The sequence below is a fragment of the Amblyomma americanum genome, chromosome 2 (assembly GCF_052857255.1).
Source record: "Amblyomma americanum isolate KBUSLIRL-KWMA chromosome 2, ASM5285725v1, whole genome shotgun sequence".
In the NCBI taxonomy this organism is placed as follows: domain Eukaryota; kingdom Metazoa; phylum Arthropoda; class Arachnida; order Ixodida; family Ixodidae; genus Amblyomma; species Amblyomma americanum.
The window spans coordinates 104,912,892-104,932,256 of record NC_135498.1 but is presented as its reverse complement, the minus strand read 5'-3'; the positions used below and the strand labels follow the sequence as shown (position 1 = coordinate 104,932,256).

The 19,365-nt window shown below is 47.3% G+C and overlaps 2 protein-coding genes across 3 annotated transcripts in view; both read left to right on the top strand.

The window, feature by feature from the left end:
- Rnp4F (RNA-binding protein 4F) overlaps positions 1-8,989 on the top strand; it is a 56,614-nt gene extending 47,625 nt beyond the window's left edge. Inside the window, exons 21-23 of the mRNA XM_077655067.1 lie at positions 2,696-2,779; positions 7,129-7,331; positions 8,682-8,989. Of these exons, the coding sequence (XP_077511193.1) occupies positions 2,696-2,779; positions 7,129-7,331; positions 8,682-8,868 (474 nt within the window). The 3' untranslated portion in view covers positions 8,869-8,989. The remainder of the gene's footprint in view (positions 1-2,695; positions 2,780-7,128; positions 7,332-8,681) is intronic.
- Positions 8,990-11,680: 2,691 nt separating this feature from the next.
- The window catches only part of ssh (Protein phosphatase Slingshot), a 264,185-nt gene continuing 256,500 nt past the window's right edge, over positions 11,681-19,365 (top strand). Inside the window, exon 1 of one of the 2 annotated variants that reach the window (XM_077655066.1) lies at positions 11,681-11,922. In XM_077655066.1, coding sequence (XP_077511192.1) covers positions 11,845-11,922 — 78 coding nt within the window. In that variant the 5' untranslated portion in view covers positions 11,681-11,844. The remainder of the gene's footprint in view (positions 11,923-19,365) is intronic. The other variant, XM_077655064.1, reaches the window with a different exon arrangement.

Here is a 19,365-nt window from a genome sequence, read left to right as displayed (position 1 = left end):
AGACTCATTAATGAGCACCACTGGCCAGGGCGCTGTGCACCGTTTAAGTGACTGGCAAAATTGTAGTTCGATGTACTGTGCGACTTTCCTATACTTTTACACTTGACTTTCAAGGGGATAATCATTTGTGTTTGATACAGCCAGTAATTCGAAATATATCCATGTTGTGTGTATCCGGGCTTGACTTAATTGCAAAAGCACAGATTGCAAAAGAAAAAACAGCTAGACTGGTCCAATGCGTTATTGAAAAAGCAAGAGGCATTTATTTTTGTTGTTGCTGAAAGATGACAGGCTTTCTCTCAACTTTGATTAATATTTGTCAGGAGTACGTTATATTTGTATTCAAGTTTTTACTGTGTGAGGCATTGCGCAAGACAGCCTAGTGGTGTGTGCTGTTTGAAGAAAAAAATTGTATGAAAGTCGTTGGTGCCTATATAGTATATACTTTATGAAAAATGCACTCAACTTTCGTCATGTCAGCCTAATCAAGACATTATTCAAAATCAGTTTGAATTGCCTGTATTTCCTGCAATTGCCTGCATATGATTGATTGTTTGGCTAGTAGAGATAGCTTGTGGATTACTGTGCGAGGTGAACTGCAACTTCTGGTTCAGTTGTTGTCGCTTGTAGCTACTGATATTGTAGCTTCTGCCATCTGACTAAAATCACAGCAGCACTTTCTTTTCAATTGTTTTCTTTTGGTTGACACAGTGGGAAAGGAGGTGGCCAAAGCGCCTCCTCTGTCTTGTGTGTATGATCCCATCTTGTATCGAGCTGTCTGAAACTATGCAACATAACTCTAGGGGCAAGCTTACTAAGGTGTTTGTATTGGCTGACTGTTATCGCCAAAATTACAAGACCAGTCAGCGGCATGTTGTTCTTGTTTGAATTAGTCCACTGATTAGGCTGAAGCTGTAGGTGCGACTTCGATGGTTGTGCGTACATTTAGTGCAGTTTATACATATACTGTCGATCTTATATTAGCAGCTTTCCATTCTCCGTTCTTTTTCTTTTTTATCAGACCTCCTTCTGACTCCTACCTCAAATCGCTGGTATCACATTTCCTTTGTGTCCATCTGTTGGTGCAGCAGTGACACAGGCTCAATTGGCGTGGGCCTATTCATTTCTGACACGCTTTGTCCATTGGCGCAAACCCACAATATTAACTGAAGACATATTTATTTGTACCGGCAGAACCACTGGTAAGCATTTGTTATCTGCCTGTTGTCAGCAGTCTGCATGAGTTATCTCGTATTAAGTACAATGTGTTAGCTTTTCACCACAGAAAAGCCTGTTGCATTGCTCAGCAGTGTGCCAAGGGAGGTCCTACTGCAGTCTTAAAATGCCTAGTGGGACTGCGTCACATCTGGGGCGCTCGCTCACATGTGCAACAGTAGTACCGTTCTCAACTGCATGTTATGCTGCCGAGACCTTGGGAAGCATACCTCAGTGAATTCAGCCTAGAGCATCACAAAGGCCCCAGAGCCATTGTCCGATGCCTGTCACCTGTGCTTGCGTAGCAGGGCCTTCTCTACTATACTTCAGCACACTACTTGCTCATACCATAGTTTGCAGGCGACAGTGCTTGCAGAGAGATGGCACAGCAATTTTTTAAACATCATTTAGAGCTACTGATTAATTTTTTGGTTTGTCTGGAGGCAGTGAAAGTGTCAGAAAAATCGAGTTCAGCTAGAAAAAATCAGTTTATGTCAACTCATTGCCAGGCATCTGGGAGAGAGGGTTGGGAGTCTTCTGCACATTCCACTCTGCTTGCATCATGTATGCGGACGACGGACAGCAACCACTTCCACAAGTTTGGCGTTCTGTGACTTTATTGCCTTGAACATGTACGTTGCCATTGAGCTGACGTGGTGGGACAGTGTCCAGATGCAAAATGCAAAAAAGCCCGAATAATTGAGCACATCTGGAAAATCACGAGTCCAAATTTCTGGTCTTTGGCCCAACTGGCAGGCGTAACCAGTCAGCAGTCGTCAAATCTGGTGGTGCAGAGTTTTGCTGCCCCATCTTATGTGCACCGTTGTGTGCTCTGCCTGCCTGGACGACATTGGATTGCATGGCCACAGGTGGTACATCCTCTTCATCACCATTGCCATCGGCCTGACTACAGCAGGGCACAGGCCTCTCCCATGTCTCCCCAGTTAACCCTGCCCTCTGCCAGCTGCGCCCACCGTACAGTGATTCCTCATTGTGTGGCACTCTATGTGGGCAGACTGCAGGCCTGAAACACATTGTTTTTTCAGGGTTGACGTCATTAAGATTTTGCTTGTGACGTGACGCACCTCAGCAGACAACTGTGCTGTTACCTCTGGGAATCCTCCTTCACACAGAAAAGGTACCATGAATCTGGGAAAAAAATGGCACAGTGTTAATGAACATGTTAGTGGTAATTATTACCGTGTTCCATGCTGAAGCAGACTCAATAACGCACAAGTGTGTAATGAATCTGCAAGTGCTTAGAATTGAGGTCGGCATCATGTTATTTGAAGGGCATGCCAAGATGCTGCTGCACTGTTGCATTGAATATACAAGTCTGTGCACATTTAACTACGTCACCAGAAGTGCTAGAATGGTAAGCCTGCCATGCATGGTATGTGCTATGTCAGTGATGTCAGTCCCCTGTGGAAAAAAGCAGAAAAGGCAGACACGTGAGTTTCTCCTTCCTTTTTTTTTGCAGTATGGCGAGCTGAAAGGTGTCCGGCTGGTCACATATCGCAATGGTCACTCTAAAGGAATTGCATACGTGGAGTACGCCAATGAGGTGAGGCCTGCACTCTGGCTTTAGGCATCTTTTTCCTCTGTGTCTCCGGGAGAGTGTGCAACATTTTTCATTTTCCTCATGGCTATATGGTGAAATGGGCAATTGGATGTTACGTTTGGCTGGGGTGAGGATTAATGAGTGACAGGATTTTGCCCTGCTGTCTCTTTTCATTCAGGTTCCCACTGATTGCAGCCCATTTCTTTGTGTTTACAGTTGAACCTCATTTTAATGAATGGCAGCGAAATCTGCACTTTACTTCATTATGCTGAAATTTTGCTACATCGAAATTAATCTCCTAGCGTTCAAATTACCTTTGTAAACGTGTTGCAGCCCACTCACATGAAAGACCTCAATTTGCGGTGAAACTGGTCTGCTACTTGTTCACATCCTTCACTATCAACAATGGCACTACACATTGTTCACAAGCCCGTAGAATTTCTGTGCGTCTTATTCGTGTTGCAAGCTCACAAACCGCTTTTGCATTTCTGTTTGGTTGAGAACCCCACATGTGATGCTTCTGCTGCGAGTTTTGGTTTCTCTGTCATCATTGGCCTTTACAAAATGGCAGACCCCAGGCGCATCACCGACAGGACAGCGCGTTCGAGGGAAACGAAGGAAGGTTGGCTGGCTGCAGTGAACCATGCTGGCGCTCTTTGTCTGAGCATAGGCAGTGCACCGCATTCGACGCTAATTTTGGGCAGGGTTGAAGATAGCTATTGTCGGATACAACTCAAGAGCAAAGTGGCTTTTTTCCATCAAAAGACCCCTTCCAGCCAATGGCGTGGCCAATGAAAGGGGATAGTCCTCTCTTGCTATGGTCGGGGATCATCATCTGCATTGCCACGCCACTCCTTGCATTGCCACACTAGCAGGCTCATTAGGACCGGCCGACGCCATTGGCGGGAAAGCGGTCCATTGATGGGAGGAAAAGCTGTTTTGTTCTTGTGTTGTATCCGACCATATAGCAGCAGCTGGCCTGGCTCGCTGCGCCCCGGCACTTGTGCCTTCTAGTCGATTCAGTTCATACCACCTTCGCCAGCCTATATCATCATCGCATTTCCGTCTGCCTTTGCATTCTACATGTTTCATCCAGGTGGCGTCCAATGTCGTGCATGTGCTGTGGTGCATGCTATGGTACATGCTCCGCTCAGCCGCACAAGCTCGCAGTACAATTTTTCCACGGGTTTGTTTTGACCCGGCAGTGAGGTTTTTGTAAAAGGGGGAAGCTGGTAGCTGCGGCCACCGTATCCCCGCATACTTCTTAATCTCATCCGCCCACCTAACATTCTGTTGCTCCCTGCTACGCTTGCCCTCTCTTGGCATTCACTCCTTTACCCTTAAAGAGACTATGCAAAGAATTCAAAGTCGCTTGTAAATCTTTTCAATGCTTAGAAATGATGCTAAGAAGCATTCACATCAAGTATGAGTCTTCAGAACTGAGCCGGCAATTTATTATGAATGTTTAAAAACCGTGTTCTTTAAAATGCGTGGCCCGATTGGTGTGCTCGTAGTGACCGATTTTAGAACTAAAATCGTGAAAATAGACGTCACTACGTCAGTGACGTTGGCAGGCCAGCACACGCTGTCATTCGCTGGAGCCACGGCAGCCACGACATCACGGGCACACTTCCGGTAGCCGTGAAAGTCATCTGCTTGTGCTGCCGCGCGAGCCAGGTCATTGCTTTCACGCATTTGGTTTCGATTTACTTCTGCCGCCTCTTTCTGTCAGGAGTTCCGGAGCCACCCGTAGTGTTCTTTTGTCCTCCCGAGATGAATATGCCTTGCTCTTCCATCAGCTGCAAACCCAGTTACTGGCCAGGTGTTGAACTCAGGCATGTTATTCTTCCCGTAGTGTTCTTTTGTCCTCCCGAGATGAATATGCCTTGCTGTTCCATCAGCTGCAAACCCAGTTACTGGCCAGGTGTTGAACTCAGGCATGTTATTCTTTGAGACGTGCGTGAGCAAGCTGCCTGGATGGAGCGCATCTGACAGCCAGCGTCGCACGCCCACTGAAGTCTCCGAGTCACTACTGTCGTCGCTGGCGTTCAGCTGGTACGGTGTGAACGCATAGGGCTCAATGCCCATCGCAGCCGTAACAGACCAGAAAGGCGCTGCCGACGCTGCTGCTGGGCGCGAGTGCAACATCCGGATGTCTCAAACCGAAACGTCAGCGGATGACGTATTCATGGGCGGGGCCCTGTCCCAAAGCTGTTTTCTTTATTTTTTTTCTGGTGCCCGGCGTGCACGAGTTGAGGGGGGAGATGAGGACCGTAATTTTTAATCGTCTATGTCTTTGCTGTTATTGATGCTAGCTCAAAAATTCTTGTGCTTTGGTGATGAGTGATGGAGTGCCTATCTCTTGTCTACTTTACATAACCTCAATTAATTTACTGCATAGACCCTTTAAGGACCAGCAGTCATCTTGCCTTTGCATTACATGCGCCCTGCTCAAGCACATTTCTTCCCCTTGACTTTGACTAGGATGTCATTGACCCGCATTTGTTTCCTCACCCACTCTGCCCGCTTCCGGTTTCTTAATGTTACACCTATCATTTTTCTTTTCATGGTTCGCTGCGTTGTCTTTAACTTAAGCTGAACCCCTTTTGTTAGCCTTCACGTTTCTGTGCCCCATAGGTGACTGCCGGTAAGATACAGCTGTTGTATACGTTTCTCTCTCAGAATTATGGCTTCGTAAATTTTCTAAGACCAGCTTCCCCATTGTAGCAAAATTCACATCTTTATACTGAAGCTAAAGATGCATTGTGCATGGACACGAAGCTCTGAAAACTAAATGAGTTTTGTTTCATCGAGGTTTAACTGTATATGTGTTGAATATGAATAACATGATATGCTGGGCTAGTTGGTTGCAATCCATATGTATCAGCAGCGCTAGGTATCAACACCCTGTCCTATCTGCATCTTCTTCCTGATTGTGTTCATGCTACTGATGCACATGTTGAAGATGAGTTTGGTGCATCACGGTTTTACTGTATATATCTGTTGAAGATTTTGACAGGTGCAGTACACATTTCCATGGCTTGAATATTTGGTGCCAAATTTCCTACATTAATGGCACAAAATGGAATTGAAATTTTATCTTAATGCTGCATGAAGTGATAAGGAGATTGTGGGGAAAAATATTTTATGCCTGTTTAATGTGTAACACTTTCTTTGCCTTGCATTGATTACACAGAGAGTATTCGATGAGAAGTGGTCGATGGGAAGTCATATTTCTTCTTGTTTAGAAGCCTCTGATTATGTGCTGGTTTAGGTGAGCGCCAACACTACGCAGCGTAACAAATTTGGATGATAGTTTAATAGTACAATTAGCCTCTGATACAAAGATGAACTCATGTGCTGGCACATGTCTACTACAGTGCAAGCTTGCCTATTTAATTTTAATCGTAAAGGCAAGACCAATGAATGTAGTATATCATTGACAGCAGTGGATGTCTGTGGAGTGCATGTGTCAGGGTGAGATAACAGGTGAAGGACATTGTGCAAAAGTAGACTTCATCACTCAGCAGAATTTATGAAGCAGAAATTTTTGTCATTGATAAATTTGACCAAGGTTGATGCAAGAACTTATGCTTGCACTAGAGTCTGTGGGTGATTAATAATGCAGTGTTGAAGAGATAAGTATGTATAAACACCAGTGCAGCAAAACTGTGACTGCTTAGATGTACCGCTGAGTGCACTTACTGTTCACGAAAATCCAACCGCCAAATAGCATGGATGAAAGTCTGTGCACAGAATTCTGCAAGCAGTAGCTATGTTGATGCCATCATTAAAGGCACGCCTTCCTTAGAGAAACACTATGGACAAGTTGAAAGTGGCCTGTATCAATAGATTACGACATTCTAATGATAAAGACGCTACTTTTACTAAGAACAGGCTAGACTACCATTCACTTACAAAAGGTGATCACTGAGCCCTTACTGCCACGCAAAGAGCATCGTGGCCAGAAAGAGGCACAGAGTAAATTTTTACTCTGAACAAAAGTTGGATGGAGTTGATATCAGTGTCCCTTTTAAGCAGCTTGTCATGAATGCGGAAGCACCGCTATCACTGTGCTCCGCAGCACAAGCCTAGCACGTGTGCATATCAGGAAATTCTGGTAGATGTCTTTGCTGCCTGCGTACTGGTGACAACCCCATACATTGGGAGACACAGGAGATGAACTTCCATCCTGGAAAGCCTAAGATGGTTTCATTCATTGGCCAAGATTTTCAGCAGTAGTTCGCTCGTGTCTCTCTTGGGTTGGCTGTGCTTGCTCAAGAGAGGAGTGACTCATGGTTAGGTTTTAAAAGCTGCACCCGGTGCTTGCCACGGCCCCCTTTTCTGTGCAGACGGCAGCCACGGTGGCCCTGGTGCAGACGGATGGCATGACCCTGGAAAAGCAGGCGCTGCAGGTGGCCATCAGCAACCCTCCGGCCAGGTCTGGCCGCCCGCAGTACCAGGGGAAGGGGGACAGGGCCGAGGCAGGGGAGACACATTACCCATTTGCATCCCAGGTGGCATCCCTGGGCGGTGGTCCCAAGGAAACGGGCCTGTGAGTGTCCACTCCTCCTGTTTGTTCCCTGTCCAGCCTTGGGCCTGGGTGACAGTGACCCTTGCTTCTTTATACTCCCTCTTATATTGTGCATGGAAAGAAATGGGGAAAAAAAAATTTTGAACAAAGTTTGTCCTTTTGGTGTCCCTCAACGGCATTCTAATGTGTGCTCTTTATTAGGCTGCAGCAAAAGCTGGGTAAGAAATGGGCAGCTGGTTGGCTCCGTTGCAGTTGTGTATGGCAGTGGTGGATATACCTTGCCATTAGTGCCAAATCGCACCATAAAAGTTGTTCTGCAGCACTTTGCACCTCTGTAGAATTTTTATTTCTCTTTAATGAAGAATCTACTTTGCTCACTGTAGGCTGTTTATAGCAGTTGTGCTATGTTGGAGAAACAACAGTTTTGGAGAACAGCAGTATATCACGCCGAGCTTGCTCCATGCGACTCTTGGCAAAAGAAGTGGCACCCAGAATTGTGCATTTGCACTGTCCAAGCTAAGTGGTCAAGACGATGACACTGGTAACATTATTGTACCGCTCAAAGCAAGCAAAGTGATAATGTGGAAATGACCAGTGGGGTCAACCTCTATGACAGCCTCTGTTAGAGCATGTCTGGGACATGTGCATAGTTGAAACACCATTTTGTTTAATTGCATGCTGTACTTTGCTGGTTGTTTTGATCTGTAATACACAGCGCCCTGTTCTGTTTTTGAAGAAAAGATAATTTTTGCCTCCCTCACAAATGCAGCAAACTGGCGTTGGAAATTTTTGACCTTCTGATTGGATGAGGTCCTCCTCTGTGTGCTTGTATTAATTAACAACAAAGCTGAATAGTAAGGAAAGCACCTTAGAACAAAGCGCATAAACACAGTACAGCTGTACTCCATGATAAATGAGCAGTAGGGTGCTGAACCTTAGCGTGTGAGGCTGTGTGTGTGGCACAGACTACCACTGGAAGCCCTTTTCAACAAGGTGAATCGGTTTTGTTACTACAGCTGAGGGATTTCTGTTGCCTTACCAAACTTCAGCAGATTTGTTGAAAGACTTGCATAGTTGTGCTGGTGGAAGAGGCTCACTATTTTGTAATCTCTGGAGAGGCTGCTCAGCATATTCTTCGTGTGTTCTTGGGTCCAGAATATCCTGTTCTCTGTCTGATCACTCTTGTTCATTGGGTTTAATGTCCCAAAGTGACTCAGGCTATGAGAGAACAGTCTGATCACTCTGTATGGAGAGCTGAGTTAGTGTGTAGAAGTTAGAGTATCAGGTATTCCCATAACACCTTTTGAGGTCAGAATGTTTTTGAAGAAAAATTGATTAAATGGCTTATTCTGTTTTTTTCATGTGTTGCAGGAGAGGTCGTGGCCGCACCCAGGTGTCATTGATGCCCCGAGCTGTGCAGCAGCGCACAACTACTGTCAAGAAACCAGAACAGAAGCAGCAGCAAGAGCAGCCCATGGAAGTTTCAGAATCGTCCCCTGCTGAGGGCAGCAAAGGCCTCAGCAATGCAGACTTCCGGAGCATGCTGCTGAAGAAGTGATGCAAATCTTCCTCAAACCTCACATTTTACTCTGGTTATTCGTGATTTCATCATCCATCATTTTCGCACTTGATTGCGCTTTCTTTGCAGGAAGGGCACAATAAAGCCTGCATTCTGTGTGTGCCAGCCTATCCTTTGCATGCTGTTTTGAACAAGGGCGTTCAGACATGACAGGCGAAGAAAGCTGGGCAAGTTGGTATGGTACATGTAAAGCCACAAGGTATTGCGCTAAATGCACAGCACAAAGAAAGACGCACAGACAGGAAGAGTGCAAGGCTGCAAGCTAACAACTGATTTATTCAGAGGCTATCGCCACAAAATATAGAAAAATCGGTGCATGTTTATAAGATGCTTTCACGACATGCCTGGCAAAAAGCATGCCATCGTCACCACAACCTATAAGACAGAATTCAAAAATGCTAATTCACTTGTCACTCAATTGTGCGTGTTCTTTATAAAAAGGGCTGCCATAAATTCGCATGCTAAGGCACTCCTTCCCCTGCCAAGTGTAATTCATAATGACTTTACAAGACAGTAAATTCTCTTGTCTGTACGGATTCATGGTAGTAGACAACAGCGCTTGTCCTGTCTTTCTTGCTTTCAAGTCTGTGTTGTCCATTGCATTGTTGTCAGCCATGCGTTCAGACATCGCATTGTGACTTTGGATGAAAGAAATGCTGAGGCTTGGATTACATGCCATAATGGAAGTGGCTGGATTGAAGTCTTATGCTTTGTTGGTAAGAGCAGGTAAGTATCTTTTAAATGTTGATATGTGTGCACTTTGCGCTCATGATGTGCAGCTAGTCAGGGACATAGTAATTTAGGGGCTAATAAGCTTGGTTATTATACTCTGCACATGAGCTAGTTGAGCTTTTATTTCTTTCATGAATGAAAGAGTGAACTTTGACAAAAGGCAGTGAAGCCTGATGAAGTCAGTTCCCCAAAATAATGAATACAGCAGTGCCTAACACAGAAATTTCAAGTAATAACAGAGCATAAATAGCTAACAAAGAGGTCCCTCCTCTCATCATCCCACTTCTTCAGGCATAGCACATCTTGCAAACCAGGGCTGAGTAATGGCCTGGCTATGCCCATGCAGCTTGAAGTAAAAGGAAGTGCATTTATGTCGACACACTTGCATGGAGCTGTGAATTTTTTAAATGTATTATCGCAGCAAGAGGCGAGGTACTGTAAACCCTCATTATAGCCAGAATGGCAGTAAGGTTTTGTAAGAAGTGCTGTTCTGATAGTAAAAAAGCTTATTCATCATCATCAGCCTGACTTCACACAGACTGATGTGAACAGGTATTTCTTACTGGCTTTGTGGTAGATATAACTTAAGGACAGGAAAAATAACAGTAGCATCTATGAAATATTTCTGCCAAGTAATGGAACAATCTGCATTTGCCAACTCATGCCATTGCCACTCATGCATTCTTAGAGCAGTGCTTGTCAGCCAGGGGTGGATTTATGTTTCACTTTGGAGGGGGCAGCCCAGTTTGATATTTCTTGGACTTCGTCGAAAAAATGAGTTCCAGCACGGTTGGAAAATTGAAAATTGGTTTTTGGGGAAAGGAAATGGCGCGGTATCTGTCTCGCAACTTGGCGGACGCCTGAATTGCGCCGTAAGGGAAGGGATAAAGGAGGGACTGAGCGAAGAAAAGAAGAGGTGCCGTAGTGGAGAGCTCCGGAATAATTTCGACCACATGGGGATCTTTAACGCGCCCTGACATCGCACAGCACAGAGGCGCATTTTGCTTTTCGCCTCCATCAAGATGGCCGAAATTATTCCGGAGCCCTCCACTACGGCACCTATTCTTCCTTTCTTCTTTCACTGCCTCCTTTATCCCTTCCCTTACGGCGCGGTTCAGGTGTCCAAAGATATATGAAACAGATACTGCACCATTTCCTCCCCCCCCCAAAAAAAAATACCAATTAAAAAAAATATCAAACCGCGGGCTGCCCAAATAAAATTTCTCGCTCGTCCTCAAGCATTGCAAACTGTTGTGCCCAGTTTTTTTTTTTTTTGAAATCTTCTTGCAGAAGACCCCCTTGTCTTCGTCTTGCCTCAGAATCTCACTGGTTCAATTTTCCCGCCGTCGTTCTCTATTCACGAAAACGCTGCTCCAGTAGCGAGGAGTAACGCAGTTGTTCGCGCCATTTTCCATCCTTGCCGACCCTCATCGCACTTTCACGTGCTCGTAAGCATGTTACAGCAGGCTAGTTTACACGGTGAACGCTGAAGGGGTTAGGGGTGGGGGAGGAGTGTTTCTGTTATGCTGTGCCCATCCCACCCTAGCTGTTTCCCAAATTATATTTGGATATATGCATTCGTTTAAAATGAACTCGCCACAAGTTTCATGTCTGCGTAGGTGCTAAAACACTGCTCTTTATTTACATAGCTAAAGGCGAACCTCGTGTCGACCCTACGTCTCCGCGCTGCGAGTCGACCTTAACGCATATGACAATTATTCACAGCATGCAGGCAAATATGAAAATAGTTGGCGAAGTGCGCCGTTGCCCAAGGGGAAAAGGCAGTGCAGTCAAGGGCACCGTAGCTACTTTGTGCAAATATAAAAACAATCCTACGACGCGCGTAAGGGACGCGAGGCCGCTTGCTCGTGGTTCATTGCATAATCTGTTGCGGTTTGGCTGGCCGCTAACGCCGGAAAGCGCCGGCTGAACGACCATGAAGGTTCCGGAAATGACGCCTCGGATTTTGCGTCCTCTCTCCTTTCTCTCTCAGCACTTCCTTTCCTGTGCGAGCGCATGCGCGGTGGCTGCGGCTCGCTTGAAAAGAAAACATAAACCTGCATGAAAGGTGCTTGGGAAGATGGCGGACCTGTAAGGTTTGAGCTGTGCGTTGACACCCCAAACATTTCGCCGAGCATGTGTTTCCAGTACTCGAGGAAGCGTCACCGGCTCTGAACGGATCGCACGAGTGCCCTCGGATAAAGTGTGCGCAGTTTCAGCGACATGTCTCTTGTGACAGTGCTACGTTCTCCGTGTCGCACCACGGATAACTCTCCGACGGACGAACAGCCTCAGCCAGCTGTAAGTGAGACAAAACTTGCCCTGCATGGTTTTTCGTCATTGAAATTGCACGTTGCGCACTGTGTGGTTAACGGGTAGCTTTCCTTTGCTACTGGTCGACGGGCCACGTTTCGATTTCGCGAATTCAAACCATGGACGAGCCGACGTTTGACAAGCGCCGAGTGATTGTTTTGCTGATACCAGCGCTGTGCTTTATTTTGTGTTTATTTGTGCTTTTCTGTATAAACTCTGGCAATTTTCTCGTATGAGGGCCTTACGACTTTGTAGAGGTGAGAATTAGTGGCTTTTACTCGGTTCATTTTTGTGCGCGTGGGTTTTCGGTGCGCGCAGTTTTTCCATAGCTCGGGCTCTGAGGTGCAACCGCGAGCGCCAGAGCTCTCGCGGCGTACTATAAATGTTCGCGTGCAGCCGACACCGAAGGTTATAATTAGCCAAGAGTCTTCCCCGCAGAGCCCAAACTCTTTGGGTTCTGTTTTAGGAGCGTCTCGGCCGTGACCAGCCTGGTTGGAAGGAGCGCTGCTCGCCGCTCTGCCTCGGCTGCCATACATTCGTTGTTGTCCGTTCCTCCAAGTTGCCCAACAGCACATGGCCCTAGCGTCGCTGTATGTACAGCTGACGACGTCGCGAAACGAGCCATTGTGCGCACGAGAGATGCTGTGATGTTCCTGTCAAACGAATGTTGCGATTTCAGCTCGGCGCTGCTTTACCTTCCGCGACGCCGACGGCCAAAATCCGTGCAGGACGCGCACAAACTGTCAGGTGTGTGGTTGTAAGAAAAGACCGTCGGAGGCCGTGCTTTGATGGTTTAACAAGATTTATTACCGCGGGTTCGCTTGGCTCCGAAAGCGACACGCTTGTCTCAAAATATCGGCAGCTCAGGGAAGCCTGGCACGTCATTCGTTGGGTCTCTTTTTGTCGGTGCAGGTAGCAAAGGTTCTCCACGGGCACCTAGTTGCGTTTGGGAGCTAGTTGTGTAATGGACCTTAGTGTAGGGTTTTTACTCGCACCACAGCACGCAGGTGCCACCGGATGTCTTCCATGCAGCGATCATAATCGCACTAACGCTAAATGACGACGCTGAGCTTGCGTTAGGTGCACGAAACTCGTTTGCGACGTTCTCGTCGCCGTTGCGTGACAGCGACTGGATGTGGTTCCCACGAGCAACGCGCTGGACTGTTTGCACGTATCATTTCTTCTTTTAGGTCGACAGTTGAACATGTCGCGTCGTCAACAGGAGTCGCGAAACTTATCTCCTCTGTAATCGCCAAATGAGTCTGGCTTGAATTGACCGAGAGGAGCCGAAAGCGAAATGCAGCCGACAAAACTAAACAGGCCAACGCTTTGCTTGCACGGGTTGGCTGGGTGCGTTGGCGGTGGTTCGTTCCGTGGGCATGGTCGGAGCGCACAGCTGCTTTCACTCGCGTGCGCTGCGCAACGACGGCAAAGCGATACGAGCCGCGCCGGATTCCTCGCGCTAACGCCGCCCCCGTCAACCGTTGTGCACTACTCGCGCCATCGATGCAGCCCAAACACCCACGGAAAATCTGCGCGGACTTTGTTGCGGGCGCTGGTTTCGTGTGCTTGACGTATCGCCCGGCCTCTCGGGCCCTTCGTAACGTATTCGTCCTGGCCTTTATCCGCATTCCGGCCGCCATTTATCAACCTTTCGAGCGCACTGCGATAACCATGGCGTGGTCTCTTCCGGGGGCGCACTTGTCCTCGGTGTGTCTGCACAAATTGTACTGCAGTAACAGGGTGTTTTGGCACTGCCGTACTGCAGCTGCGGTAACTACGACCGTACGGCAAATGCGGCTAGGCAATCACGGCAACGGTAGCAACGGCAGCGCGTTACCGCATGACCGTACGGCTGTCCTGATGTGACAGAACTCTCCAATTAAGTGTTTTAGCACAGCTGGGCTAGTACCTCCAGTACGGTAACGCGTTGCCTTTGCCATGCTTGCCTAGCCGCGTTTGTCGTACGACGGGGCTAAAGCACTCTAATGATAATTCCAGTCATTGCGGTAATACTAATGGTACAATAATAATTCTAGAATACGAATAGTTATCAGTGAAAAAGCTAGTTTACCATTGGAAAAGTTGCATTTTGTTGTGATCGATGAGTGCGTTACGAAAATTAGTGCTAAATGCAAGCAGCGCCAAGAGGAAGAGCTAAACCATTGTTCATGTTAGAAAGCGAGCGTTTATTTGCGTTAAAAACGGTTTTGCGTAGTGACGCGCACATCAGTCCTTCTCTGTGCCAGCCTTATTTTGATTTCATTTATTAATACTGTCAGCCTCCTTAGGTGGCTATAAGAGGAGTGGAAAGAAAAACGAAACTGAACAGCAAAATAAGTAATACAGAACATGTTGAAAACCATAGTCACACATTAGTTAATAAAAAAATCGTGTCTGAAATACACACACAAACAAAACCAGAAATGCATTACACAGAAATCAGAACAATAGCCATCTTATACAGCAGCAATCTGACCTCATCGCCCTGTGCTAGTGCCATAAATGAAATTTTCTAAATGGCGTAGAAATTCGCCTAATGATGACGACCTAACAGCAGAATCTGGAAGAGAGTTCAGTCTTTGCTAGTTCGGGGGAAATAACTAAACTTGAAACAATTATTTTTTATAGTCGGCAATGGGATAAACTTACTATGACGATGCCTTGATGTTTCATTGGTTTTGATCTCGAAGTAATCTGATTTATTTATTTTAAGATAATTATTGATAATGAGGTAAAGAGTTTTTAGTCTTTCATATCTGGTTCTGGTTTCTAGCATTGGTAGTTGGGCTCGTTGGCAGAGATCTGTTGAAGAATGGTTTCGATGGTATTTATTAAAGGTAAACCTTACAGCGAGTCGCTGAATCCTATAAAGCTTGCTTATTGGAGGTTTCCAGAACAGTCGACGTTCTTTAGCCCACTGTGCATCAGCGGAGAGAACACAAGGCGGGATTTGTTCGGCGCCAAATAAAAGCAAAGGCATATCAGATTTGCTTTTGCAAGCTAACGGAATCTCAGTACGTCTTTCATAGCTGTCTTCCCCTTGGGACGGTGCAGCGTATGCAAAACCGAGTGATCCTTATGAAATGATTTTCCCTTTCAGTGACAGCGGTTTATGCGTGTCAGTGAAGGTCGGCGATCTTTATTTTGTTATTTAGTACTTAACTCTTCCTTTTCGCTAGCAGCCGTTGAAAGGTGGCAGTGTCTTGATAATTTGAAATGGCTCATACCCACGGGCCACCGCTTCATCCAGCATCATTGTCACGCTGCCGGGCATTGCACTCACGCGAAGCATCTCTCATCGGGTGTTTTCCAGATTCTCGGATGACCAAAGATACTTATTTATCTGACAACACAACCTCGAAAGTCCTCAGACGAGGCATTGTCTTAGGGATGGGTGGTTGGTGCGCCATTGTTGTAATAGTAAACATGATAAGTAGGAACATGTTCCGCCCAAAAAGCAAGAAACCCGTATTGCAAACAATAAAAAAAAAAGCGTACATATCTCCCGACCTCTCTCGCTATCGATCCCCCCCTTTTCTTCTCCTGGCTATCCTCTCTCCCTGTGCCTTTTATTTCCACCAGCGTCGGTTCGGGTAGCAATTGCCGCGGGCGGCAACATCTTTTCCTTCCTTTTTTTGTTTTTCTTTGAATAAACCACTATACCATCTACAAATTGCGAACGCAAGCCAAATCTCAGGAAAAATGAGACATGCATAGATTTGCAGACCGTTCAAAGGTTTTCGCAGAGGGAAGGAATGATAAGAACGCATATTGAAAGAGAGAAAAGAATGGTATCATATACTTATGACAAGAGCCATTGTTGATGGAAACAAAAACTGCCTGTAAATCCCAATGTCAGACAAAAAAAAAATGCTTTCAGTGTGAGGGAGACTAACGATCGCGGGAGGTCAATAATGGCGAAACCGTGTATTCAGTGAGCTGTAAATGAGTCTACTAGTTTCTGATTGTTAGAGCGTCGTTAGAAAGCCCGTTCTATTGTCCTACTGTTCGGATCAAGGATCATTACGCAAATGTTTTTCTCTTTAGGCTACGGCAGGCTTCTTTTTCCCGCGCTCCGACCAGCTGGGACGTTGTGTGACGTAGTTGGGCATCGTTGAACGGTGACATTTACGTAAGAGGCTAGCTAGTATTCGATGGTGTTTCACTGAAGGGAGTATGGCGCGATATTATAGTTCGCTTACACACGTGTGCGGTGAACAGTCGGAGTATGCAACTCCAACGACGTGGTTCTGGATAGCTTCGACGCTTTTATTGAATGGTTACTGAGCACCAATTTGAAGTTGGCCCGTATCGACGGACTGCGGCATTTGTAACGACAAAGCGACCACCGTCACCGAAAACGGGGATTTTGTAAGCTAGAAAACACCGCGAAACGAAACGCACGTGTCGCCTCCACCGGCCGATTTCGCAAGTGAACTGCGTGCGTCGACATCGAGTTTCGCGCGCGGATCCCAGAGGCTGTGTTACACCGCGGCTCACTTCAAAACGGCGGCAACCAGTCCTTCTCAGTGCGGACGTCGTGAGTTTGAATCCGGTGACGGGGAAATTCTTAAATTCATTTTTTTCTCAGCCATAAATGCGTCTTCTGCTGCCGGACAAACATACCCAGAGAGAGCCAGGAGATCATTTTTAGCGCGATAGAGTTAAAGGACCCGTTACCTAGAAAATCCTGCTTCGGCGTTGAGCGAAAAATCGCGGGTATGGCTCTGGCGGGTGGTCCCCAGAGGGCAACCTAGGAGACAGGTGGACCACCTAGGTCACGTGACCTTGCGGTGTCACAACCTGCCCACTGGATAGTGAACAAACTTCCCACCGTGGCAGGTGGCAGTTAAATTAATGACTGGTCGCTCGAGAAGAGCAACCTGGGGCGCACTAGGCCACCGCTGGGAGCACCTGCCATCGCAGGAGGGGCATATTGCTTAAACGCTGCACCGCTGTGCCAGGAGGGTTAAGGGGGCTTCCAGGGGTCTACGAATGTATCGCGATTGACCAATTGTGCTTATATGGAAAGTAGCGCTATAGCGCCATACCCTTACGGCGGAGCTTAAGTATCCCCTCCATTTTTCGTTTTTTTTTTTTTTCTGAGAAGAGCAGTTGGAAGAAGTTCGCCTCAGCGACCATTTAAGATGTCATAGTGATGGACATATAAGCGTATAGGCTACCAGTTTGACATGCGGCGAATGGATAAAAAAAAATTACTCGCCAAAAAGTTCCGCATAAGAAAAGACACTGACGTTTCGGTGCCCATGCCTTTGTCACAATAAAACGAAGGGACGGGTCGGTGCATTATATGAGGACGATCTTTACCTTTCGCTACGATTTTTCCTAGCCTGGCGGGCTTCCCTCGAACCTTGGATTAAAGTTTTACGTGTGCTGTTGCGAACTTGTTAGTGGTGGGTATCCGCTGCTTAGCTGCTTAAGCTGTGGGTTTCGGTACCCGGTAAAAAAAAAAAGAGTTAGTGCAAATCGCATGATACTTTAATGCATATAAGTTCGAAAAAGCGTGCGTGTATTCAGTCTTGATCGTAACGAGACTGCGGCGGCTACCGAGTCGGCGTGCACGTGTGCGTATGCTTCTTCATCCAGCGTAAATGATGTGTGGGAAGAATCTTCGCGCTCATGTCCTGTCCATTGGGAATGTTAATTATCCACGTTATGGGGAGGTCAGCGTTATCGAAAACGTGCCTCTTGCGGTCACGTGACCCATGTACAGCCCGCACGCATGCATGCGGAGATGCGGAGAAGGAGATGTGGAGGATCTGCAGCGTGTGGCTGTTCTAGTCTGGTTTGTGGCTGATCCAGTGGTAGTGGGTGGTGCGTTGCAGAAGGGTGACGCGATTCAGCTATGCCTATCGCGGTCCCTTTACCCAGGGCTGAAGGAAAAAAAAAATATTGGGACTTCGTTTCTATTCTTTTCTCTTTTTTTGGCGACGTTTTATCGTCGAGTCTGTGAAGTATGTATTTACCGCGCGAAGGAGTTGGCGCGCGTAGTATTGACGTCACCGAGCTGGCGCGAAGTTGGGGTGAATGGGAGCAGTGGCGCGGGCGTTGTGGCGGCGGCGCAGCGCGCTAAACAGTGTTTTTGCGATTTATGGTGGGTCGAGGCGGTCCACCTATGCTAGGTGACCTTTGTATCTTCCGTTCTGAATTATATTTTGGTCTCCGCGACGGCCATGAGTGTCGCCGAGGCCTTTTCGTCCAGAGAGAGCGCGGGGCTTGCGTATTTTGCAGCATGGCACAGCAGAGACGCACATCTGCGCTCCGTTGTTTCGTGCCGTCTGCGTCATTCTGCGCTCCGTTCTGGCAAGCTGCTCTGCGTGTTTTGCTAGCGATCTCCTTTTTGTGTTTATTCTTTGGTTATTTCCCGGCGACTGGCGCCTGTTTCTTTTTTCGAGCTCCATTTTCCACGCGGCCCTCACGCCCCGTGGGGCGTGCACCCAGATGTATCAAGCAGTCGAGGAAAAACGGTGCGCGATTGACAGCAGCCAAGTGGCGGCCACCGGGCTCGGGAGCCGAGAAAATGAGGCTCGCGACGGCAGCAGCTCCCGCATTTGCGAGCGTTTGAGCGGGAAATTAAAAAGAAAAGGAAAACAAACAAACGAAACCGAGTGGCAGCGTGAAGCAGGGAAGCCCATTCGTCCGTCTTGTCGACGCTTTTATGTGCCGTAATAATAGCGCCCGCTGCCTGAAAAAAGAGCTGTGGGCGGGGGCGGACTTTATGCCGCGTGACGCGCAGGCGTTGTCGGCCATTTCCTGTTGTGCTGATCGGGAGGCGCAGACGCTGTGACCACGTGGCTCCCAGCAGCACCTGGCTTGAAGAGCCGCGCGTGTTCTTTCGGCATCGACACGTCTGTGGACTAACCGGCCCACTTGACTGCAGCGCCCAGCAGTTGTGTGCATGGAGCGAGCTCGTGCCGTGCGTTGTCTTCGCACTTTACTCGTGGCGTGCTGGGCGGCCGGTAGCGTAACCCTTTATTACGTATCTGCGAAATAAGCAGCTAGAGAGGAATACTTAAAAGAAATAAACGGGCAACTTGAAAGGGGGGAAGCGTTGTTTTTTTGTTCGTTATAAATGCGTGGGGCTTAACGTCCCGGGGGCTGGAATGGAAGCCGCAGTGGAGCGCTCCGAATTATTTAGTAACGTTCATTAGGACCGCCACCTCGTTTTTTTACGTTTTCTCACATATTGCTGTAAAAATGATTATTACTGGCCCTTTATTAATAAAGTAACAAAGGAAGGAAACGTTGCTAGCCGCGCGGCATCTGCCATCAAAACCTGAAGCACCTGAGCTGCGGCTGTCGCCAGTAAAAAGGGCAGCTAGGTGGAATAGAGTGAAGAGGAAAGAAAGAGGAGAGCGATAGGCAGGAAGGACCAGTCTCCGTATCTAACCTCCCGACCCCCGACGA